Source organism: Neopelma chrysocephalum, unplaced genomic scaffold (assembly GCF_003984885.1).
Source record: "Neopelma chrysocephalum unplaced genomic scaffold, ASM398488v2 Primary Assembly neopelma1_96921, whole genome shotgun sequence".
NCBI classification, from domain to species: domain Eukaryota; kingdom Metazoa; phylum Chordata; class Aves; order Passeriformes; family Pipridae; genus Neopelma; species Neopelma chrysocephalum.
The window spans coordinates 1,110,644-1,136,740 of NW_020925564.1; the positions used below are offsets into that span (position 1 = coordinate 1,110,644).

Consider the following 26,097-nt stretch of genomic DNA (forward strand, 5'->3'; position numbering starts at 1 on the left):
GAAAGACTCTACAGCACCTAACAAGTTTCTGTTTGTAAATCTCATAAAGTCCTGGGAGGTAGATTTCTCTGAGATAGGATTTACAGGAAGCAGTATTTGGCAAAAACTACCACTGTCTTCAGATTATCATATCTCTTATGTTATGTTGCCTATGGAAAAAATGAATGGAGCCTGAACCAAGAATGTTGAAAAACCTGTTTTTAAAACAGAAGAATAAGAGAATATTTATTTAATATCCTTTCAATGTTCTTGGAAATCCCAAACCTGTGTGTGACGGACTTTAGGCCAAGTTAGTAGAAAGCTTTTCACTAGAAACAGAGGTTTGGGCTCAGGTTTTGGTCAAAGTTTCCTAACCAAAACTCAAAACTGACTCATGATTCTTGTAGCTTCTTGCAATGTTAAGATGAGGCCTTCCAATTACAGGTGGATGGAATTGACCTCAGAGATGCCAGCCATGAACAAGCTGTGGAAGCCATACGGAAGGCAGGCAATCCTGTAGTCTTTATGGTACAGAGCATTATAAGCAGACCAAGGGTAAGCATTAAGAATATTGAAAGAGATGTAATACATAGTAATAAATGAAACAAATGTTCAAGATGGTGGTGTTTGGGAATGGGATATTTAATCCTGAAAGTGCCATCTCAGCTACTTTAGGAACAAAGATTTGATTTAAGTATTATTTCCATTTAGAATGAAATCGATTTGGATTTGGAATTACCCTCCAGCACGCCGTCCACAAACTATTTTGAAAAGCCTCAAGAAAGATAATTTGTTGGGGGGCAGAGTAGGAGTCTAACTAAAACCAACTCTTAGAGATTGACAGCGTGTCTGAGGAGCGCATGCAGAAATACAGCACCTGTTAAAAAATTCTTTGGACATTAATGAAAGGACCTAGAAGTGCACGGAAGTTTTCTGTCACTAAACTGCATGGACATTGCAGACAAAAGCTACTGAGCTTTAATATAAGTTGCTTGCATCACTAGAAACTAAACTTCCTCTTTGTAGAGTCTGTGTAAGCTGCGTGTTTATTTACTAGTTGTCTCATAACTCTTGTTCCCCAGCCAGAGTCTCTTTATAGCCCTTCTTCAGCTTCTGCTCCCTGTGGGCAGAAAACTACTAACCCATTTTATCGTCAGTCATCTAAGGTAAAGTTGCATGAAAAAGCTCTATTGAATGTTGATTTTTGATAATCAAACTACTAAAATAAGGCTTTTGTGTTTGCTGTGAACAGAATTGCCACTGCTGAATGCTTAGGCCAGTTTGGGATGGGAGTGATGCCATTACTTTATCACAACTTACTTTTGTTTAGAGGATGCTCCTTTCCTATTTTTAATTGTAGTTATTTGTTCTATTTTCAAATTATTAAGCTTGTTGGTTATTTTTTTACTGCACTAACAAACCCTGGTTTCTCTGTAAGCAGAAACATTGCAATTGCTCTTGCTGTGCACATACATTACATTGTGATCTTCGTAAATGGCATTATATTTATTATCTTCATCTTTTGAAACTTGCATCTGTACTTTATAATAAGATCTTATAAGGGAATTTCCTGCTTTCATTCATGTGCAGTCACCCAAATAGCTAACTGCCTGCACAGAGTTGCTATATTTAATATGATACGGGTTGTATTTAGCCAGGCAGTCAGTTTCAAGTGATATGTAGCTAAGGAGTCCAGTTCTGCTTTGTTTTTTTCATTCAGGCTTATCTAGTAGATAAAGAGATCCTGAGTACTCCAGAATAGTCCAAGTAATGCAAATGGGCTGTGAAAAGCTATTTTGCTAATAGCTAATTAAGCAAAGGATAATTTTGCTAATAAGGAGTTACTCATTGAGTCTGTGTTTCATATTGATACTGCTCTGGTTATTTCTGAGTAAGAAATAAAATGTCACCGTGATTATGATGCCATAGTATTATGCCTACAGCATTGTGCTATAGGAAATGCTAGCTAGTTTCTGATACCTTAGCATCTTGGACACATTAATAAAATTATGAACAGAAGTTAGTTGAAAAAAGAAAAAAAAGATAAAAAAAATCCTATTAATTTAGGTTTTGATTTGAATAAAAAAAACAGCAAAAGGGAAAATGCCCTTTATTTTAACATTTGTTTTTCTTATTCTGTGCAAGAAGGTATGCTAAACTGAACTGTTCAGGCAAACTCAAATGCTCCATATTTTATTATAGTAGTCAGTCCACATTGACACAATACTGTTGCATGGATTAGAATTTGGACTAGTATTTTAGGAACTATGCCATCATGAAAAATATAAAAGGCAAGCTTTGAATGACTGTAGCTGACCTTTGTTTCCTCTTTTACTAGGATTTCACTGTTGATATATGAAATATTTGTGATGCTTTTCTTAGTTTCCTAAAATTCATCAAGATACATTTTAAAATTTTACGCAGATGACAAATGTAGGTGTTAAAGTGTAATAGGATCATTACAGTAACAAATTACTTGTCGCAAACTTCTCTAAAAGATGTGTGTAAACAAAACATCTTACTGTACCTTAGGGGTACAGCCTGTTGACTTTGAGTGACTTGACAGTGAGAAACCTTGTTCATGCATGGCATTGCTTTCTCACTGCTGAAGACACAGTGAAGTCAAGACCTATATTGTCTTATCAAATTACATTACTTTTTTGCAATACAGTATTTGAAAATAAATGTTTAGAGACGCGTTTACTATTTTCAGAAGCATTTAGAAAAAAGCAAAATGCTTTAAGAAAATTTTTAAACAGCAATGTACGTTTGGATTAAATTACTCGATATAAACGATCCTGCAAGCTTTTCACATTCCTTTCCATTTACCATACTTCTTGTTTTCCGCCATGTTTACATTGCAGACCTAAGACTTGTAGGCTATTGACAGATGGATATATCTGTATCATGTACACATGATATATTTCCAACAAACTGTGTGATCAGAGCTGGTCCTTCTTAATTAAGTTTGTTCTGATCTCAAACTGAGTGAGGAATATAAATGATCAAATTACATCCTTTAATTTGGTCTAAATGTGTAAACTCTTTTAATGTTAAATAATAATGAGGAAATAACTTCCATCACTAAAACGGAAGACCAGAGAATTTAGTTTCAATAAACTATAAATTCAGGCAATTATAGGTGCATGCACTCATATACAAAGTATTCAGTAAAAGTCATTATTAGATATGAAAGCTGCTTAGAGATGCCTAATATTACTAAACCTTCTCTTTTGCGAAGTAAACAGTGAGATGCTTGTACAAAATTGTACAAATAGCACATAAATTTTCTCATCTTTGTGCTGCTCAATTCTGTACTTCATGTAGTTTGTGAAGAGTAGAGAAAGGTATGAACATCAGTGCTTTTCCTCTATGCTATGCTAAACAAATCTGATAGAAACACAGAGCAAATACAGTTTTGCCCACTTTCACCTATCTGTAGCAAAGTGCAGGAAGTGGACCTTGTTTAGTTAGCCCAAACAACTACATAAATATGTTTTGCTTCATAAGTAAAAAGGGTTCATTTAAAATTGGTTTTGCTTAGTTTCCATTATGCTTTCCTTTTAGAACTCTTCCCCATCTTTCCCGCAGAACAGTGTTTTCTGTAGGCCAGGTGTCTTCAGCAGCACTAATCCATTTGCTGATTCTTCTCAGTTCAACACCAGCAAGGTGGGAGGATGACACACTGTCTGCTTTTGACTCAGCAAACATAATATGTGTGCTTCTTTGCCATTTGTGTTTCTCTGCATTTAAATTCTTTTATACGAGTTTGGGTAAAATACTATGCTGATGAGAGTGGGAATTAAAATGACACAGAAAGCATACACATAGTAAAGTTATAGAGAAGTGGAAAACGCCAGCTCTATTAGTCATAACTACTAAATCTGAGCTATTCAGAGCTACCAAAGGAGTAGGTTCTCAAATACAAGATCAGTCCCTGTGGTATATGTTAAAGTATCCCCATGAGTCTAACTCTCTCATCAGTGTGTCAAGTGTTTTGCTGCTATGTACTTCTTTTATGTGGTTAAAACTTTACAGCTTTCATATCTCACTTTTATTTTTGCATGAAAAAATCCAAACATTAGCAGCTTTCAGTTTATAGTGTTGAAAATATTTTCCCTCTACTTCTTGAAAAATCTTTTAATGCACCATGAACAAGATGCTGACATCTTTGGAAAAACTAAAAAAGTTAGGGTTTTGTTGTTTGGGTTTTTTTTGGGGTTTTTTTTGTGATTAGGGCTTACTGCATGTTGTTCACAATGGGAACAGAGTTAACCTCTAACAGAATAATAAATAAAAGCTTAATTCTTCTTTGCATGCATTCCTGATTTAATAAAATAATTTCTAGCTGGTTTTACATCTTGGAAGTGATTGTGCCCTTCTATTTTCCCATGTTGTCAAATACATCATATGTGCAATGAACATCTGTGATAATACATGTGGTGTATAATTGCATGTGTGTTCTTAAAACTGTTTTTCATGTTTGTTACAGTTTTGTATCTGAGGAAAGGGAATAGATATGTAATATAAATGATGGATTGTATTTTCTATATTTTCAAAAGTATTTCTGAAAAATATTGCACATATTTTAAAAGAATACATAATGGTCTTGCAGTTTCTGCGTAATTTCTTTTTTAGCATTAATATAAGAATGGCCTTTTGTCATCTCTGTTCTCTTGCTGAACTAAGGTTCATGTACAGTAAGTTACTTTGCTGAATCAGGGTCCTTAATAACCATTAAATACTTTTGTCTGTTTATAAATAGAGCTAATAAAGTTGCTGCAATTAGTAAAATGAATCCATAATTGAAAATGAGTTATTCATTAACAGTGCTGTATATTGCCAAAGGTGCTGTAACATGTGGATTGCTGTTTTCTGTTACTGTAGGAGGTATCGAATCCAGTTAGGGTTACCTTCCGTTGTTCCCCAACTAACCCCTTTGCTCCCACACCATTCAAGGTTTGTCTTGATTCCCATCAGTGGGTCCTACTGTATGTGTGCTCTACATTTGTACATGGCCTGTGATATCTTCCAGAGTACTGCTTCTTCCTCTGCCTGTGCCTTCATTTTTTCAAGCTCCAGACTTGCTGCCATTTTCAATATTTGCTTGGCTGTGATCAGAGTGACCCTAGTAGCCGAACTGGTTCATGCACTCTCTGATGCTTTGCATTTTAAATGAAATACTGTGCTGTGGCACACTGAAAGTATTTCATGAGTTAAAGTATTTTAGGTTTTCTGTGTGTTGCCCGATTCAGGGAGCAAAAGTCTTATGTGTGTGTAAACTGTGGAGGCCAACTTCTGCTTCTCGCTGTGCACGTGTGTCAGGTTGAGTTTTGGGGGCAGGATGTGTTCCCTTCCACACAAATGGCATTGTAGCATGCTTTTTACCCTTCCGACAAAGGAGCCTTGCTTTTACTTTCATTTCAGCATTTCCTTCAGAAATGTTGAGATTTAGGTACATGTGTACAAAGGTACAGAAAGAAACATTTTTTGTCAATCAGATTATGGTGGCTGCAGTTAATAAATGCTAATCTGTCAGGATGTAGCCATACATCCATACCTTACAGATCTTCCAGAGGTCCTTGACCAATATTTTGTTAGTTTTTTAGTAATTTTTTCATTAATTTTGCTGTTCCTGGACACTGTCCAAGAGTACCCCTAAATTAATATGTTAATTCTGGTTTTAAAACACAGAGACTACTGTAAGGTTTGCTGATCTGGTTTGCTCTCACACTTGCTATCGGTTTGCGTGGCAAGGTTGTGGTAGCTGTGGGGACTATGGAGTGGCTTTTATCTTGTTTTTTTCTCCCATGTCCAGCTGAAGAGGGGAATGATAGAGCAACTTTGATTGGCAGCTGGCCACCGGCCAAGGTCAACCCATCACAACACTGTATTTCCTCATTTTTTTCAGTATATTATGTAGCTTTCTAGTTAATCTCTAGGAAACACTCTGAAAAAATAGTGTTTCTAGAATTTCTCTCCCTTTCACTCCTCCTTGATATGTGGAGGTATGTTACAATTTTTCTTTATGGTGGACATGCGAATTTTGATTGTGAAAAATCATTTTGAATGTTACTAGATAGGGTTTCCACCCTACTCTCATTCTAATGGGTGACAATGTCTTTGCTACAATTTTGCTGCTTCAGTTTAGAGATGCTAGGTATCATCTCAGCAGGATGACATTGTCTTAGATTGGAAGCATGAGACAAGGTTACTAAAGAGATGAAGTCATATAGCATTTATTTGCATTTTTAATAAAAATTATTAGTTTGGTTGTTACATGGAAACTTCCCACACTTTTAACATTTAATGACTTCTTAGTTAAGTTGCTAGAACAAGTTCCTAAATTAAAGGAAAATGTTTTTCAAGCAGAAGCAGAATGAGAGAACTGAAACAGGGCATTTGCAATTTCTTTAAATCTTTGGAGTTAAAGAATTCAGATAAGTCATCTTCACTGGGAGATGGGACCTTTCTTAAATCTCAATATGACTAAATTGGTAGCTTCCTAAGTTTTTCAACACCTTCAATTTGGAAGATGGACGTTGTTATTCATTTCAGTCTGTTGCCTTTGATGAAGAAATTATCTGAGTGTTTTTGGCACCTAGAGACACAATCTGAAATACTGTATTCAGACTTTTGCTAATGGAAGTGTGTATGTATGGCCAGTCTTCGCGAATGAAGATTTTGGGAAAGGTCTTTTACCTTTTCAAGCCTGCACAATGGATTTTTTAGGTGAGACACAGCCTGCGCTGAACTGAGCCCACCCTTTAATCCTAAGGTTCATCTGCCGGGGCCAAGCAAGCTTGGACAATGGCAGTGAGGTCCTCAGGATGTAGGTTTGTTGAGTGACCTTCTCATAGATGGATGGCCTTACAGGGCTGACGAGCTCCATCTGCCTGGGGGAGTATCCCTGACCGGGAATCGAACCCGGGCCGCGGCGGTGAGAGTGCCACATCCTAACCACTAGACCACCAGGGGTCCCCGCTAATGGAAGTAGTGAAAGCTGAAATGATGCGAACAGGGCTATGAAGCTAGGGCAACACACCGGAAAATTCTACTGTTGGAAAAATAGTTGGTTTTCTTTTAAAGTTCTTGTTACTTATATCAATAGCTGATCTTCCAGTATCAAAGTCTCTTGGGCATGCATAAGCTTCAGAATTATGATATTCAGACACAAGTTTCTTGCTTAGATGTTTACTCTTTAGCAAGACAAAATCATACAAATTACAAACACTTAGTGAAATCCCTGATCAGAGTCCATATTCCTCAGGGGAAATTACTTGAACGGAGGATTGCCATATTGTGGATTTGGGCATTTAACCATTACATTGCAGTAGTCATGTGTTTGTACTTCTTACTTTTTTATGAATATGAATAGACCACATCAAGACTAAAAGTATCTGTCTCTTGTGGTTTAATATGTATCTTTCTTTGTTTGATCTCCTCTGTGCACCTTATAGGAAACTAGTAAATAAGACTGAAAAAGTCCAGTCACTGTAGATTTCGTCAATTATCATCTGTTTCATTTTGGTTTTTAATTTTCCTTTCAGTTAATATGCCAGTTATTCTCTTTTTCCTGGAGGCATTTTTGAAAGCATCCAGTTTTTTGTTTCCTTTCCCTTTCCTTGTATTTGGCTTCCAAAGCATATGATAGGAAGAAATTATATGCAGTGGCTTTTAAAAATAAAATGAGGTATAAGTCTTTTGCAATTAGAGCATTAAAAAAAAAATCACTTGAGTCTTTGTAAGAGACTTTTTCAGAAATATGAAGTGGCACATAAAACTTTACTGAATTGGGCTTTTATTGTGAGTTTTGTTTGTTTCCAAATACGTTTTGGAGTGATGTTATCTCTTACCTTGCCTGGTGTTTGTTTCTGTCTATGATCTCTTTCAGCCTTTCTGTGTTGTGTTATTAATTTAGAGTTTCAGTTGCTTGATATTTAAACTTCAAAGCAATAGTCATTACCATTTTGACGTTTTTGTATACTAGTTTGCCCTGCACAGAGTCTACATTTTCTTAGCCACTGCATTTTTCTTATTCTCCACAGGCATTTGGTCAGTCTGATGTAGAACCAGAAAAGACTTCACTTTGTAATTTGCCTCTGCCCCCTCCTTCAGCATTTTCAGGAATGAGTTCTGATGTTGCACAGTCATCTTCTACCAGAGTGCCAGAAGATGTGGAGAAGGAGGATGAGTTTGGTTACAGCTGGAGTAAGTTTATCCTTTGTGATAATGTTTGCAATACTCAGTGTTAAAATAGCACTGCATAAGATATGGGAGTGGGGTCATCCTGTTTGAGCTGCTTCTTTATCATGTGCTTCGTGGTTTGCATGTTAAGTGTTGCTCTTTTAGTTGTGCTTGGTCAGGTGCTCATGGTAAGATATGAAACGCATTTTTTCTTCATCATTGCACTACAATCTCTGTTTTCCTCCATAGTCTAAATTCACTGTTTCACGTGTAGTGCTACTCAGAGAATTTCATTGTAATCCTGTTAACTGATGACAATAATGTGATAGTTTCTGTTACCTGAAGGTGTTACTGGAGAGAATATTATTGCTTTTATGTGTGAAAATTCTTTTTTTGAGAAAAGTTTTAATGTTTTCTGAAATTATAAGGAAAACAGGAAATTAGAAATAATATTGTCAATCACCTAAGGCTTAGCTTAAAAGAAGGTGTGGTTTACACTGAAAATTTTCTCATTCAGTTTGTGATTTTTCTGTCAGATACTGCCCACTGGACACTGATCTTGACTCTAGGTGACTTGTGAAACTTTCTAATGTAAATCCAACCTCTGCTGCCCACACTTTTACATTTAGAAAAGATCGTGCAGCGCTATGGAAATCTACCAGGGGAGTTACACATGATTGAGCTGGAAAAAGGAAGGACAGGTCTGGGACTTAGTCTTGCTGGTAACAAAGACCGATCCAGGATGAGTGTCTTTATAGTGGGAATTGATCCTAATGGAGCAGCTGGAAAAGATGGCAGGTTACAGATTGCAGATGAGTTGCTAGAGGTGAGTTTTTTAAATTTATACTGAAACCCAAACATACTGATTTAAAATGCAGTAAGATACTGGATTCTTTCTGCAATATGGATGTTCTTCAGTGAACTTTGAAATCCTGTTTATCCAATGTATCACTATGCTATGAGATTTTCTTTCTGATAAATGCCAATTAGTTGCAGCTTTTCTGGTTATAGTAGTGCTAAGTAAAGGCATGTTTATGTATTTAAAATGGAAAAAGTGGAGGATAACAGCAGTTTTGGGGTTATGGAGACATGTAGAAAGGCAATGAGTTGGAGACTATGAAAAATACTGAAATCCTTTAGTCCATCTGTCTTTGGAGTGCTCCAGACCTCTCTGATTACTTCTCTAGTTATAGAAGTGTGATAACAGCAGAATATTTTTATGTTGTGTAACATGGAATATGGAAATTAAATTTGGGAAACAGGAACAGATCCATTTTTATTATGTACTTCTAATCATTACATGTTTGGGTGCTGTTTTCTAATGGAGTGAAATGACCAAATCACTAAATATGCAGCTAAAATTTCCAATAGGTATATGAGCATAAAGGATATTTCTATATTACCACAGCTCAGTTGATGATACCTGTCTTCTCTGCTACAGCATTTCTCATTCTTTCTGATAGCCGTAGGTAACATTACCATCACAGAAATGCTTTGTGTAACTTCAAAGCTGTATGTGTAGGTATTTGCAGATGTACTGGGGAGATGGTACAGGGGAGGGAATGGTGAGTCTGAACAAAGCTTGAAGTTAAGAGGGTAAATTATATAGCCTGGCAGATGCAGACTAAAAGGATGTGTGGCGCCATGGACCAAGTCTCATGGAGGGAACTTAGTTGCAAAGCCCAGTGTTACCTGCTCGACAGTTCTCTTGAAACATCTGTTTTTAAAATCTTCATGTTGCAGTTATGCAGTATTCTGAGGACATATTGAAACACATCTGTCTGAGTCTGCTGTCATGTGATTTCATGCTTACTGTCCACATTTTAGACCTACAGACTAATGCTAAGAAATTGTCTCAACCCCTTCTGAGAGGAGATATCTGAGCTTGCTTCCTGTATTTCCAAGTAGCTGTCCATCAGCTATTGTGGGTCATGTCCTATCCCGCACTTGGCAACCTAACCAGGGTTTTCCACAAGCCTATGGCAAACACTGCAGGAAGTGCATTTGGATTGTCAACTCCAGTGTAAATGACAGGGCTCAGTATCCCTGTGACCATGCCTGGTGGACACAGCCTGCATAGAAGCTGAGCAATCGCTGTTATACTCAGCCCTCAATTCAGTGACTTGCATCTGTTGCTCACTGTTCATTGTGTCTCTGCTTCTATTAATACTACCTGTGTGTATTGTGATACTTTCCCTTTGTGTAGGTCCAAACTCTCCTTTTCCAGTCATTTCTCTTTTCTTAGAATGGACTTCTACACTGTGGTTTTCCATTTCCAAAAAAAATGTAGCTAATAAAATGTGAGCAAGTAGTGGCCTTAGTCTGCAAATTCATACTGATACGTCCAGTTGTATCTGAATCATTGGTGCTTCAAGGTAATATAGTGAACCTGCTCATGCCAAATGAAGACAATGATTGTCAGGTCAAATCTTCAGATACTAAATGTAGAATCATAGAATGGCTTGAGTCGGAAGGGACCTTAAGTATCATCTAGTTCCAAGTCCCCTGCAATGGGACGGGCTGCCAACCACTAGATCAAGTAGCTCAAGGCCTCATTCAGCTTGGCTTTGAACACTTCCAGGGATGGAGTGTCCACAACTTTTCTGGGCAACTTGTTCCAGTGCCTCACTATCCTATGGATTAAGAATTTTTTCCTGACATCTAACCTAAAACTTTCCTTTCAGTTTCAATCTTGCCCCTTGTCATACTCCTATCACCTCATGTAAAAAGTCACTCTCCCTCTTTTTTATAAGCCCCCTCTAAGTACTGGAAGGCTGCAATGAGGTCTCCCCAGAGCTTTCTCCAGGTTGAATAACCACAACTCTCAGCCTGTCTTTACAGGAGGGGTGCTTCAGCCCTCTGGTCATCTTGGTGGCCCTCTTCTGGACCTGTTCTGACAGATCCACATCTTGTGCTGAGAACTCTAGACCCTGCTTTTTGCTTACAGTGGGAGAGACTTCACTTCCCCAACCCCCACCTGTAGGTTCAGGAACATGACTGATGTGGGAAGCCAGACTGCCAGTGAAGGCTGAGATAAAGAACTTGTGAGTTCCTCAGCCTTCTCCATATCCATTGTCACCAACTTTCCCTTCTCATTTGTCAGGAGGGTACACTCTCCTTGGCCTTTCTTTTCTGACCTATATACTTATAGGATCCATTCTGATAACTCTTTGCATCACTTGCCAAGTCCCATTCCAAGCCTTAGCTTTCCTGATTGCATCCCTACACTGCTGAACCATATCCCTGTACTCTTCCTCGGTCATCTATGCCTGCTTCAGGCTGTGCATTTCCTTCTGACTCTTGTATTAGTCCATTGGGATACATGCCCGGAATAAAAACAAGTACAACAGACATTCAAATACTACAAAAAATCTTTTATTGCAGTGAGAATAAAAGAACTAGCAAAGAGAATCAAAAGCTAAAAAAGAATACAAAACTACTTTATTGGTTGGCATTCATACAATACTACAAACAGCTTTTATTGCGGTATTAACTAGTAAAAAGGGAATTAAAGGGACACTAAAAAAGGATATTAATACTACAAACAGCTTTTAATACAGTATAAACTAGTAAAAAGGGAATTAAAGGGATACCAAAAAGGATATAAAAACACTTGCTTTCTCAGTTGTTTCCTATCAGGAAACTGTGGTTACCTACACAGACAGGCCAGGGCTACCAGGATCTGCAGCAGCTGGTTGGTACCCGTGCTTAGCGGGCATCCCCACGGAGCAACACAGTCTCGGTGGCAGGATGAGTATCGCTCAACTCAGCAGTCCTGACACCTCATTTTTATCAGCTCTACATTACACTACGTAGGGCCAGTACACAGTATAAGGTGATGCTTGAGTGGCAGCCAAACCCCGCCTGTTCATTACCTAACGGCAACAGTCTGCGCATGCCCTGCTGTAGGGCAAGGGGCAAATGACCCCTTCCTACATAATCTTCCTCTCACCATCATCTTTCTCACCCCTACGTATGACCTCTACCATTATGTTTCAAGGGTATTTGTATCTATCTTGCAGAAGGGAGCAAAGCCAAGGAGGAACTCAGCTCTGATAATAGGGGACATCTAGTCGACTTGCTAAAAAAATACAGTAGACCTTACAGTTAACTTGTGCCATAAAGTTACATTGTACAATACTCTGGCTGGTTTCACATCCTAATATAATTACTTTTTCACGCCTCTATGCTCCATTGATTATGTAATTCAAAAGTACCCCCCTTACATGCCACTGCATGATCAATGGTAGCAAGAGGGTGATAGCGCACTACTCGAGATTGTAATGCATTTATCTTGGTGTTTATCATTCGACATACATATGTTAGCACACAGGGAATTATACACAATATACATATTATTATACATCCGACTACTATCAAGCCTATTAACAGTTTTTGTAACCAGGGCCATCCCTGTTTCCAATCACCAGTGGGGTTCCATTCATCATTAACATTTAACTGTTGGGTGAGGGCTTTCAGTTTTTGGATGCTAGCATGAACAGACTCAGAATGATCACTTAAATTCATGCAGCACATGCCCTCAAAATCTTGACAGCTGTGTCCTTGGGCTAACAACAAAAAATCAATAGCAGCTCCATTTTGTAAACTTGCATGTCTAACAGAGTGAGCAATGTCTGTGAGCAATGCACTCATAGCAATGGAGGTAGCATTAGCTTCTTTGGCTAACCAGCATCCTAATTTATTTAAAGAAGCTAAAGCATGAGCAGTTCCTATCTGAGCTATTATACTAGCAGATATCCTTTCAGCCTTATTCCAAAACGTTACATCGGAATTACAGTCCAAAGTAAGCTGCCGTATGTTGCGTCTGCATCTTCTTAGTTTAGGCAAGGTTATTTTATGTGGATGAAATCAAGTTAATTGTCCAAAGGTACAAGGGCCTCCTATGGCCTTTCCTGGAATACCTTTCCACACCCTTTGTCCACAAATGAGAAATAGATCATTTGGGAGGTCAATTGCATTGGATCCAGGAATAAATTGTGCTTGTATAGTCTCATTGCCAGGCTGATGCGTTCTGGTATATATCCCTAGGAAAAATGTCAACTCCTCCTTCGTCAGCCTTGGTACCTGACATATAGTTTAAGTAAAAACATCGAGTTGCAGTTAATGTCCCTAAAATGTCCAATTCTTGTGCCTGAATGGGTAAAGCAGGAAAATTATGCATATATGCTGTAGACTTAGTATACCAAATAGCATCCTTCCCGCTTGTAACTTGCTATGGTGCCTGGCACCACCAAAGAGGTTGTTGAGTTCCTGGGTGTGTGCAATTTGCTAACATGGTCTCATTATATAGAGCTCCCCACCGATAGTCATCAATAGGTACTCTAACTAAGCAGGTGCAAAAAGGACTCATGGGAGTTTCCATGGACACACACATGACATCAGTCTTTGTCACATTGGCCAGGGTGGTCCACACATTGACACCTGAAACAGTAGTCAGCAAAGAAGCAAAGCATAGCCGATATCTACAATAAAACAAACAAACAAAAAAACCCCCAAAACTGTTAGGGGACCTCCCCCCCCTCAGGGTTTCCAGGTACTGCAATAGTGACAGCATGTGATTGGTCAGTGGCAATGATTTCAGCGGCTACAGGACTTTGTCCTGGAGGGGTATACCACACGCTGTGTCTTATACCCCCGACTACTACAGGGGGTGTTGGAGGTATAGATGCAATGTATACTAAAGAACAGAGTGGGCCAGGGTGTAAAATAACAGTATGGTCAGCAGTGTTTTTGATACCCAACAACACAGGTTTAGTACCATCTTGTACTGGATTTAACAAGGTTAAGCCTGTGGTTACTGCTCATGGAGTTAAAGCAAGTAATTTCACAAGGGGCACTGATGGAGCTTTTAGCTGACAATCAGGTCGCTCCCATTTGACTTCTTGTGGCCCATTACTGTGTGAAGTTTTGTCGCTAAGCTCTAAAACTGTGGCTTCACCTACTATACCATACTGGTGACCTGCTTGGTAAGATTCTTTTGCATTAATATTTACTTTACATACTGTGAGAGGTTCTCTTTTCATTAGAAGTAGAGGAGTTGTGGTGGGGGTTAGTACTCAGTTATTCAAAACTTATACCACCTCTGTTATATGGTCCACCCACTGCGTGAACTTTCCTTCTCCTAATCGTTCCAGTTGTTGTTTGAATAACCCATTCATACGCTCAATCAGCCCGGTCCCCTGAGGATGATAAGGCAGGTGCCACACCCAATGCACTTGCCGCTCATCTGCCCATTTTTGTACCATGTGGTTTTTAAAGTGTGACCTGTTATCTGTTTGTATTTCTACTGGAGTCCCATAATAGGTTTCTAACATTCTAACAGTGGTAAACGCATTTGCAAACTGGCTGGGAACAGCTACAAAAACTCCTGAGTATGTATCTACTGCAGTACACACATATAGCTGCCTTCAGTGCTCAGGTAATGGCCCAGTAAAGTCTAACTGCCATCTCTCTGCACTATTTGACCCTTTCTTCAGGGACCCTGAAGAAATCAAACAGCGCCTGCTGTTTGATTGTCTGACAAACTGAGCATTTCTGTATCATGTCAGACGCAATGGCAGTAGACAAATGTACTCCTCTCTGTTTTCCCCACTAAATGGTGGCATCTCGTCCTCCATGCCTTGCCTTTTCATGAGCCCACATTGCTAATGCTGTTTCTTCACTACTGTTTATGGGCCCTTACTTGTGTAGTAAGTTTGTCTGCTAATTGATTACCAATGTGTGGGAGTGGTGTTAGTGATGTGAGCATCCACATGATATACCCACACATCCCAGCCTTGCAATAAGGTATATATTTTTTCCCACCATTGTTGTCCTCAAACTGTTTTGCTTCCAGTTTTCCACTGAGCTTTTTCCCAAATGGGTAACCAATGAACTAGCCCCTGAGCTACTGCCCATGAATCAGTGTGCACATAACATATAGTGTTTGGAGATGTTGCCTCCAGGGCTTGCCATACTGCAACTAACTCAGCCAGTTGGCTACTACCCGTCTCTCCTTTAGTGACCGGGTGTGTACCTGTCATGGGATTGATAGCAACTGCAGTCCATTTCCCTTGATGGGCACCACCACCATCTGTGAACCAGGCATTGTGTTTCTGTTCATCTGACAAGCTTTCATATGGCACTCCCCACTGCCCTAGCTGTATGTTTTGCATAAGCTGGTTTTCTTTCTCTTGAAGACTGGCATCCTCGACACTACTGCCTACTTGCTCATGTAGTGTGTGTAAGTTTCGAGCTGTTGCCTAAAGAGACGGCTGAAAAAAAGACTCCAGGCCAAATTAGGGTATAAGATAAGAAAGCAGAAAGCTTTAATGAGCCACCAGGCTCCAGGAATACATCCGTCGCATACACCGTGTTCAGGGGGTTCCACAATTTAAGATGTTAACCCATCCAATCCCAGGTCTGTCTGCCCCCGCCTTTCTGCCCTGTTCCGCCCCCGGCACACCCCCCGGGAATTGAGGCAGGGGGCTCTGGGACCCCCTCTTCCTCATCCTCCTCCTCGTCACAGCACGTCCAGTCCTTGGAGCTCCTCCAGAGTTCTGGGTTTGAAGGTCACTGTGCCTGCATGGTATCTTGTTGTCCAGGCCAGGATGTAGATGTTCTTAAACAGGATGAAGACCTACCTTGAGGGAAGTCTAAACAAGCTAACGGAATTAACGGAATTGATATGGGAAGGGGAACAGTGATGGGAAGATGTATAAACTACTGTGCTAAAGGGTGAGGGATAATACAGCTACTTTAAAATCTACATTCACTACATAACTACTTCTAAAGCCTATAAAAATTAAAAAAACAAAAACTCCATGGCAACAGTCCCCCCTTTAAAGACTGGACAAGACTTAAAGATCTTGTCTAGCCCCTTCCATTTATACTTAACATCATACTAGTAAGATGACTAATATTTACAATACTAACCATACAACAAGCTATTATGCAGATCTGACACTATATACAACTAACATGAATAGCTGTTTTATCCAGGTCCAGTTTGGTAACCATGAAGGAAGTCTGTAGAAGATATCTCTGTAAACCTAATGAGACATCTTCAGGAATTAGCCAATGTATATAATTTAAACTTGTTGCCAAATTTCAGCCGAATCCATAGTGCAAATTCAGCACTCAGTTTCATGAAGAATACTGGGTGCATTTTACTAAAGCCAAATGTAGATTTTAGTTCTAAACTCAATTCATAGTTACTGGTGGTATTGAACAATACACACAGAAAAAGTTTAAACATCATTTTAACAGTCCTTGTAACAGTCTCTGTTGTTTCACTTGTCTCAGGAACAGAGGCTTTCTTCCTTCTGGGTAGCAAATCCAGGGTTTTGACAACAACTCTGACCACGATGGAGATGGTCTGCTGAACTTGGAACAGTTCTTTTGTTTGGCTTGTGGGAGTTTCAGTCTCATTATTTACATAGGCTCAGTTTCTGGGCTGGAACAGATGAACAGGAGTGTCCAGTCCCATAGGCCTAAATGACACGATGAATCTCTGCAGTTTCTGCAAAGCAGAGCTTAAACTATTAAACAATCCTGCAGATTAACCTTCTCTTATGCAAATAGGGAGCATGTTGTTTTCTGCCTTGGATTGTATGTGGATCTTTAATATGGCTATACGCAAGGCCTGAACCCACATCATAGATGTTTCTTGACAAATGCTGTTTATTTGTGTTTTGTAAGTCGATGGAGTGTGACTTTCTGTCCGATGACAATCTCACAGGAACCTCAAATCTTGGAATTCCTGCATCTTGACTGTGTGAGAGGAACTTGTGCTTTTATCGCATAAAGTGATTGACTGCCAGTCACAGATCTAATAGGCCAGTCAGGAGCTTACCAGAAGCAGGCTGCGTCTGGATATAACACCAAACAGCACTCTGGCAGTGCCAGTAGCTCATCACAGGGAGTTTGCACTCTCTGGACAGATTCCAGGCCTTATCAGGGGACAGGCCATCCTGCCACAGTCTGCCCCAGACTGCAGTCGATCATCCTTAATTCATGGAGTGGTAGTGCAGGTACCTCTTGCCTCCATGGATAAAAGCATCCTCATGTGTATGTGAATACTAACAAAACAGCTATATTATAATAAAGCTAGGAAGCGATTCTAAGCAAACCATTTAAGCAATCTAAACAAATTGTCCCAACAACCATGTTACCAGTTTGTCTCAAAGATTGCAGGCAAGATGCCAATCAGGTCTCAGGGTCCCATGGGAGAGTCCACAGAACCAGTGCCGTTGCAGTGCTGCAGCCGCCTTCTTACCCCTCTTTCCCCCCTAACACAGGACTTCTCTTCTGTGAAACTCAGTGTTCACTTGCTCCTAGATGACACTGGGTGAGAAAGCATTTTAGAGGCATAAGGTGTATAAATCTGATCTCACAATTACATAAAAATCCTATGTGGACTTTCCATCAAACCATCCCTTCAGGAGGAATTCTTTCACAGGCTGCAGCAGCCAAGGAGACATAGATGTTTCAAACAGTGTTTACAAACTGCTGTTAAACTGCTGGGACAAGATATATGCAAATATAAACATTACAAACTTTAAAACAATCAGTGTAGCCAAAACAATGTAAGCTTTCAATTCTTCTGCAATTAAACTAACAGTAAGAGAAGCCTAAAAGTAGCATAGGACAGAAGATAACAAAACAAATACAATAGTCGTGGCACTGTTTGATTATTGTATATGGACCACCTTTGGAAGTCACAGGCTAATCTTACAACAGTTCTTAACCGTGTCAGAAGCTTTTCTATATTGGTCTTTCTTGTTTACTTACTCCTGACCCATTTCAGGAATTCTTATTGCAGTCCAAAACTCCTTGTCTTGGTGTATCTCACTTGCAGTTGTTAAAGTATTCATTCACTTCTGCACAAAAGTTGTTTTCACCCGTTTTACTCCCAGCCTAGGTTTTCTGTGGCACAGCTGTCAGGTCTGTCAGCTGCAACGGACTTTCTAACTTCCAAGTCAACTTCTAACACATTGTTAGTTCACACTCAGAACAGGACAGTACCCCCCTTTTGGTTTTTTCCCACAGCCCCCCAAGCCGAATTAGGGCAGAGACATTCACAGGCTGTGAGCATGAAACAGGCTTAGAATACAGGAGTCAACAGATAGTTTTTTCTATTCCCCCAGCTTAGCTACAACCAGAGGTTCTGCTGGGGAAGAATCCTCTGATCCCCTTCTCTTCAAATCTGGACAACTCCTTCTCCAGTATCCTTTCTTTTTACAGAAAGAACACATATCATTCACCTTATCATGTTGGCAATTGCATCCACAACTTTTGTGGTGGACATTGTGTCTGTAGTGTTCCTGGCAGTTACTGTTTTTTGGGGAGTCAGTCTTGTCCTGCTTTCCCTTATACATCTTTGACCAATTTGCTGCTCTTGGTTCTGCTACGGGCTGTTCCCCCTCTTCTGAGTTACGACCTGACTCCTCACCAGAAGCCTCTGTGTCTGTGTCAGTGAGCTTCGCTTTTCACGCTTGAGGGGTCATAGCGAGGAAGACCCTGCCCCGAGAATGATTTATTTTTCCTTGGCATGCCTAGTTCTTGAGGGTATGGGGCAAACCCCTGGAGGCTGCCGCCCCTTTCGGAATGGGAAACCCTGCATCCCAAAGGGAGGCAGTTGGAATGACCGCGCCGCCCACGTACCCGATGGGACTGTACGGACCATAAAGGAGTGGGGGTGCTAGGGGGAAGGGGGCACCTCCGACTCCGCCCATAATGGCGGAGCTGGGGGGTCCCGTGTCGATTGGGACAGGGACCCCGGCTGCAGGCACCGCCCCTGCTCCTCCTCCCATCGCCATGGGGACTGCGCCGGCCCCCGGGCCGGCCCCGCCCCTGCAGACCCCCTTCCCGGGGCCACGTCGGCCCCTGCGGGGACAGACTCGTCCGCACTCGCAATTACGCCTGTGCTGGCAGCAGCCCCCGTTGCCGCAGTAACCGCGCCGGCAGTCGGCACCGTCCCCGGAGCGGCTTCAGCCAGAATGGGTCCTGCAGCCCCCGGGCGGCTGCCTCCCCTCCGGTAGCAACTGCGCCGTCTCTGGCGGGACCAGCGGCCCCGCTCCGGCCGGCTCCAGAGCCGCGACAGCGCCTGCGCCTGGGGTAGCTCCCGTTGCCGTAGCAACCGCGCCTGCACCCGCCGGCGCGGCGCTGGCAAGGGCCAAAACCACAGCTGCGGGGGGAACGGTCACCCCCCCGCTCCAGTGGGAATAGCCGGGACGAGCCTTGCCTGTCCCGGTGCGACCGCGCCCACTCCAACGGCCCCTAGAGAGAGATTGCCTGGCGGGAAGAGCTACTGCTCCGATTGTTTAGCTTTGAAATGAATCGTGGATGTTTTTAAATTTACATGTGCCTTTTGCAACCGGACGTGCCTGTCTCATCTTGGCCTTTTTAGCCACCAGCGTGCTTGTAACAAACGTGGGTAAAGCCCTTCCCAAATCCTCGTTCGCGAAGCCTAGCCATGATGATGTTGACGTCATGTACATGTGTAGAAAACAGCTGTATCACCTAACACACTGTCCCACCCTGCTGGCAGCCTTGACAGGTGGGGGGACAAAGCGTGGTTCTCTCAGTCCATCAGTAGCGTGGCCGGTCCCAGGACAGCTTCGGCAGCGGCCCTCGGGGCCCCCACCACGACCGCAGCAGACATCCCCGGTACAGTCTGTCCCGCAGCGCCGGCAGGACCTGCTCCAGGGGCGGCCCCAGCCCCCACCGCAACTGTTCCAGGGGCAGCTGCAGGAGGGGCCGCTGCTCCGACGGGACCTGCGTCCAATGTGCCTGTGCCCGGGGCCATAGCGGCTCCCGGACTGCCACCTCGCAAATCGGGGGCTGCTAGAAGATTTAAATCCTCATCTCTGGGGCTTTCAATATAAATTTGGCAGAAAGCCAAAAACAGGTCAGCATGCAGTAATTCGTTCCATCGCTCGTCTTTACAAAGGATCGAAATAAGCTGCAAAGCTGTATTTATTTCAAAAGAGCCGAACTTCGGCCAAGTCTCTTCTCTGAGTATGCCATACAAAGGCTATATATGTATAGGCAGCTAACATAACTCCTGCCTTTTTAAAGATGTTTTAGGGCCAGCCAAATGCCTGCAGTGTCGCAAAACCAAAACCAGAGGAGACCCCTTAGGGATTTCTTCCTCTCTAGATTGTATGCAGCCCATTACGACAAGTAAACAGGCAAGGAAAAATTAACAGCACTGGGATAAGAACTCACAGTCTCAGGAACACTGTGCAAAGCTCTTTCCCAGAGCCCCACCAACAGCTTCAAGTGAGAGCAGACTATATTACCACATGGGGAGGCATCCCTCCCCTCACGGCCATACCTGGCCAGCATGAAACACAAAACTCCAGAGTTTCTCTCTGCCCTGCCTTTACTGAAACCTTAAGGACAGTCCAACTGCCCTTCCTGGCAAAACCCGTTCTCCCACAGACTGGGAAAACACTGACTTCTTGCAACTTCTCGGCCCAGGTCTAAGTTCCCTTCCCAGTCCCACCATATTCCCAATTTCTGGGGAAAACCCCACTTTATAATTGCTAGCAAAATTATGCAAAGAGACTGCTTTCTTTATCTCACCAAGATCACTGTGGGGAATTCTTCAAAATATGCCGGCTGAAGAAGAATTTCCTGCAGGATGAAATTTTCCAGTCCAGAGATCCGGGTGTTGGCTGCTGGATTCTAATTTCCACCGTTCGGTATGCCACACTGTTGCCTAAAGAGACTCCAGGCCAAATTAGGGTATAAGATAAGAAAGCAGAAAGCTTTAATGAGCCACCAGGCTCCAGGAATACATCTGTCGCATACACCGTGTTCAGGGGGTTTCACAATTTAAGATGTTAACCCATCCAATCCCAGGTCTGTCTGCCCCCCGGTTCTGCCCTGTTCCGCCCCCGGCACACCCCCCGGGAATTGAGGCAGGGGGCTCTGGGACCCCCTCTTCCTCATCCTCCTCCTCGTCACAGCACGTCCAGTCCTTGGAGCTCCTCCAGAGTTCTGGGTTTGAAGGTCACTGTGCCTGCATGGTATCTTGTTGTCCAGGCCAGGATGCAGGTGTTCTTAAACAGGATGAAGACCTACCTTGAGGGAAGTCTAAACAAGCTAACGGAATTAACGGAATTGATATGGGAAGGGGAACAGTGATGGGAAGATGTATAAACTACTGTGCTAAAGGGTGAGGGATAATACAGCTACTTTAAAATCTACATTCACTACATAACTACTTCTAAAGCCTATAAAAATTAAAAAATCAAAAACTCCATGGCAACAAGCCGTGTATCTTTTTAGGCCCCCGTATATTTTTAGGGTTGGCAGCCCACCCATCTTTATTCACTATGTCTACTACTTTCTCCAGAGCATCACCTGGCTCTTGCTCTGTATTGCCATGGATTAGTATGTCATCTACATACTGTACTATCTGGACTGAGGGGTTCAGATTTGGAAGCTGCTTCAGGGTTCGATGTATGGCCTGGTGACAGTAGGTTAGCCTGTTTATACCCTTGCAGGAGCCTTGTGAATGTGTATTGAATACCCTTCCAGGTAAAGGCAAATTGATCCTGTGCTGCCTGTTGTATGGGAATGATGAAAAAGGTGTTAGCTACATCTATTACTGCATACCAATCACCTGGGTGTTTTTGGATTTCATGAACTAAATCTGTAACAGTAGGTACAGCAGCTGTAATTGGCGGAGTAGCTTTATTAACACCCCTATAATCTACGGTCATTCGCCATGACACATCGGATTTTTTCACGGGCCATATGTGGGAGTTAAATGGGGAATGAGTGTACCTCACTACTTGTACCTCAAGTAGTTCTTGGATTGTTGTTTGAATTTCCTCATCTCCACCTGGAATCTTATACTGTTTAAGGTTAACAATTTGAGTCCAAATAGGAATGTTTGCCTCTTCCTGTATCTTCCCTACTTGCATGGCTCGAATGCGCCACTGCGTGGACCCAAATGACCACAGGGTGTTGTCAGTCCATAAGTCCATTCCTCTAATAACATCAATCCCTGTTATATATTCAAATATTTTTCTACCATTACTCTGTAAGATTTTGGTGGATTGTCTGCTACTTGTAGTGTTTTTTCAAGCATACACCCCTGAACTGCCTGTTCTCCAAGGCCCCATACAGGTGCGAGGTCCCCCTTATGTTTGTCAGGATTGCCATGAATAATAGTGAACTCCGCCCTAGTATCAACTAATTCTAGCACAGTTTGCTTGTTCTTAGTGGAACAATGTATTGTACAAGTGGTAAAGGGTTGTTGATCCTTACGAACACGGCAAATATTGGGGGACTGCACTGGGGCTTGGCTACACCCCTATTCAAGTTTATGGTGCCCCTTGTCCAGAGGAGCATTAGCCTTTGCTGGCTCAAGCCCTGAAAGTACTGGATCTGTGTTAAGGAACCAGCCGACTGTCTCCTGCATCTCAGCCCAGAGATTTTTCTGTTCTTGTTTTATAGCTCTTCTAATTTGGTGCTGTTGGGCTAACCTCCGTAAGGCTTCTGTTGGCTGCCCGTCAATATCTTTTTTGGGAACTCCTTTTTTAAGTAAATCTTGAAATAACTTAGTTTGTTCCCCTTTTTCTCTTTTCCCTCCTCTCCGGTTTTCGTTATTATCTCGTTTATATCCATGGTTGGCTGCTTTGTCTGTGTGTGGGAGACCTGGAAGGTCACCGAGTTGCTGCAACCTCTCTACAATCTCTTTTGTGGGCACCCCTGGGTTAGACACTAACAGTGGAATAATATATGGTTTCCAGGGCAAAGGACAGCCTTCTAATAATTTGTTCCGCATTACTGGGGTTAAAGGATGTTGCATGTAAAGTTCGGGGCTCTGCAATTCAATAGCATATTTCATCGCTTCCCCTTTCAATATCCTGATTGCTTGATGAAGAGTTACCCAGGATGAATTTCCATCCTGCCATGATCTGTCATTAGTAAAACGGTCACTAAGACCTTCAGCAATGACTGAAACTAAAGTTTTACTAACTCCTGGTGTTTGTTTTAAACGCCGAAGAGCATTTTGTACATATGCATCATTAGTTAACCCTAAAAACTTTGTGGCATCAACATTGTCTACTGTCACAGAGTCAGCCCCTTGCTCCATTAATCGAACCATCCACATTTGTGCTCATTCTCCGGACTGCTGGGAATATTTAGATAAAAGATTTTTAATATCTTCTGGGGAGAAATCAACAATTTCATCGTGTCTCACTTGTTTACCCTTACTATCCACCACTGCCTTCCGCCGTACAACAGGGGCCGCCCTTGCTTCCTGTGTCAACTCATCTGTTGATGATGGCTTCCCTGAATTTTCTGTAGAATCATCCTCGTCAGAATCATCACTACTACTCCATGTATTACCATCCCACTTCTCTGGGTCCCAGTCAGGGGAAGTGACTACAGCACGCACCCGTGGCCCCCAGTCACTTCATTCTATTTTCCTTTGCCTGCACCGAACAGTTCTTCCAACATATTTTCCAGCTAAAGTAACACATTTATCTTTCACCCTTTTCTTTTCAGTTTGAAGGTCAAGTAAAGCCTGGCGTTGTACTAATTGAGTGGCTCTTACAGCATTCAGCTGCTCCTGCAGTTTGTTGTTCTTTTCTAATTCCTTTTGCAAGTTTTCTACAGTTAACTTATATGCAGCAAGCAGCGCACCCCCCATACGTCCGGCATGTTCCAGACGAATGCTTGATTTAGGACTAGGGATTTGTGTAAACTGGTCCCAATATTGCAATACCTCCATCGGAGTCTGCTGTCCCCAATATTCAAGGGGAATCTTTGTACATGTTTCCCATTTATTCCATAAGGTATTCCATGGCTCCTGTCCCCATTCTACTAATTCACGGGGAGGAGCAATGGTTTTCTTGGGTTCATTGCCACCTAGGGCCAACCTTCCTAACCACTTCTTCATTTTAATCTACTAAATGTTCTCACTGACAAATACAGTTTCAAGCTAAACACAACAATACACACCAATCCACAAAATGTGGCCCTTACACCACAAATGAATCTAACCACACATACACATCAAATCTAAAGTCTGTGTATATACCAACCACAGAATACACACTCTACAATAGCTCTGAATGGATCCTCAAAAAGACATAAACCAACAATAATTACTCAGAACTACTTCCCATATAGTAACTTAATCAACAAAAACTGGTTCAAAACAGGCAAAAAACAAACAAAACATATAAAACACAGACACTGGCACCCCCGGCACCCACCCACACACAGAGGGTTAATTGAACTCTATGTTTCACCACCCATACAGGAACGAGGCTTCACAGGCTATGCTCTCCACCTGAGAATCTCCCTTCTCACACAACTCATTCGAGGACACAGCTCTACAGGCTGTGCACTCCACCTGAAGATCTCCCCACCACTCATGCAGGGACAAAGCTTCATTGGCTGAGCGCTCCACCAGCGAATTTCCCTACACAATACTGCTTTATTCCACCATGTATCCTGCCAACTACACCAATTTATATATTGGTCCGTTAGGATACATGCCCGGAATAAAGACAAGTACAACAGACATTCAAACACTACAAAAAATCTTTTATTACAGTGAGAATAAAAGAACTAGCAAAGAGAATCAAAAGCTAAAAAAGAATGCAAAATAACTACTTTATTGGTTGGCATTCATACAATACTACAAACAGCTTTTATTGCGGTATTAACTAGTAAAAAGGGAATTAAAGGGACACTAAAAAAGAATACTAAAACAGCACTATGAACAGCTTTTAATACAGTATAAACTAGTAAAAAGGGAATTAAAGGGATACCAAAAAGGATATAAAAACATTTGCTTTGTCAGTTGTTTCCTATCAGGAAACTATGCTTACCTACACAGACAGGCCAGGGCTACCAGGATCTGCAGCAGCTGGTTGGTACCCGTGCTTAGCGGGCATCCCCACGGAGCAACACAGTCTCGGTGGCAGGATGAGTATCGCTCAACTCAGCAGTCCTGACACCTCATTTTTATCAGCTCTACATTACACTACGTAGGGCCAGTACACAGCCAGTGGCAGCCAAACCCCGCCTGTTCATTACCTAACGGCAACAGTCTGTGCATGCCCTGCTGTAGGGCAAGGGGCAAATGACCCCTTCCTACATAATCTTCCTCTCACCATCATCTTTCTCACCCCTACGTATGACCTCTACCATTATGCTTCAAGGGTATTTGTATCTATCTTGCAGAAGGGAGCAAAGCCAAGGAGGAACTCAGCTCTGATAATAGGGGACATCTAGTCGACTTGCTAAAAAAATACAGTAGACCTTACAGTTAACTTGTGCCATAAAGTTACATTGTACAATACTCTGGCTGGTTTCACATCCTAATATAATTACTTTTTCACGCCTCTATGCTCCATTGATTATCTAATTCAAAAGTATCCCCCTTACACTCTTCAGTCTGAAGAGAAGATCCTTGCTTAGCCGTGCTGGTTTCTGAACTGCCTTGCTTGTTTTCTTACACATGGGGATGGACACTTGTGCTCTAAGTGTCCTCAGAGAGCTGCCAGCTCTGGTCAGTTCCTCTGTCCTTAAGAACAGTTTCCCAGGGAATCTCATCCCCTAATTCTTTAAACAGCTGGTATTTCGTTATTCTAGGTTTCAGGGTCGATCCTAACTCTGCTCTTTTTCTGGCCCTTTTTCATTGAGATCAGTAACTCAACCAGGGCATGGTTGCTACAGCCCAGGCTGCCTCCAATCTTAATCTCTCTAATGAGCTCATCCACATTGGTGAGCATGGCGTCCAGTAAAGGTTCTCCTCTGGTTGGTGTGTCCAATACCTGAACCAGGAAGTTGTCCTCAATGCACTCCAGGAGTCTCCTGTATTGCTTGCAGTCGGCTGCTTTCCCAGCAGACATGGGTGGTTGAAATCCCTATCAGGATGAGAGCTTGTGA

General features: G+C 42.0%; 1 protein-coding gene across 25 annotated transcripts in view; it reads left to right on the forward strand.

Annotated features, from left to right (window-relative positions):
* The window catches only part of MPDZ (multiple PDZ domain crumbs cell polarity complex component), a 101,815-nt gene that overhangs the window by 58,181 nt on the left and 17,537 nt on the right, over nucleotides 1-26,097 (forward strand). For 11 of the 25 annotated variants that reach the window (XM_027670653.1, XM_027670654.1, XM_027670660.1 and 8 more), the window contains 6 exons: nucleotides 424-534; nucleotides 1,062-1,145; nucleotides 3,547-3,648; nucleotides 4,867-4,938; nucleotides 8,028-8,190; nucleotides 8,796-8,992. In XM_027670653.1, the coding sequence (XP_027526454.1) occupies nucleotides 424-534; nucleotides 1,062-1,145; nucleotides 3,547-3,648; nucleotides 4,867-4,938; nucleotides 8,028-8,190; nucleotides 8,796-8,992 (729 nt within the window). The remainder of the gene's footprint in view (nucleotides 1-423; nucleotides 535-1,061; nucleotides 1,146-3,546; nucleotides 3,649-4,866; nucleotides 4,939-8,027; nucleotides 8,191-8,795; nucleotides 8,993-26,097) is intronic. The other 14 variants (XM_027670665.1, XM_027670666.1, XM_027670671.1 and 11 more) reach the window with 6 other exon arrangements.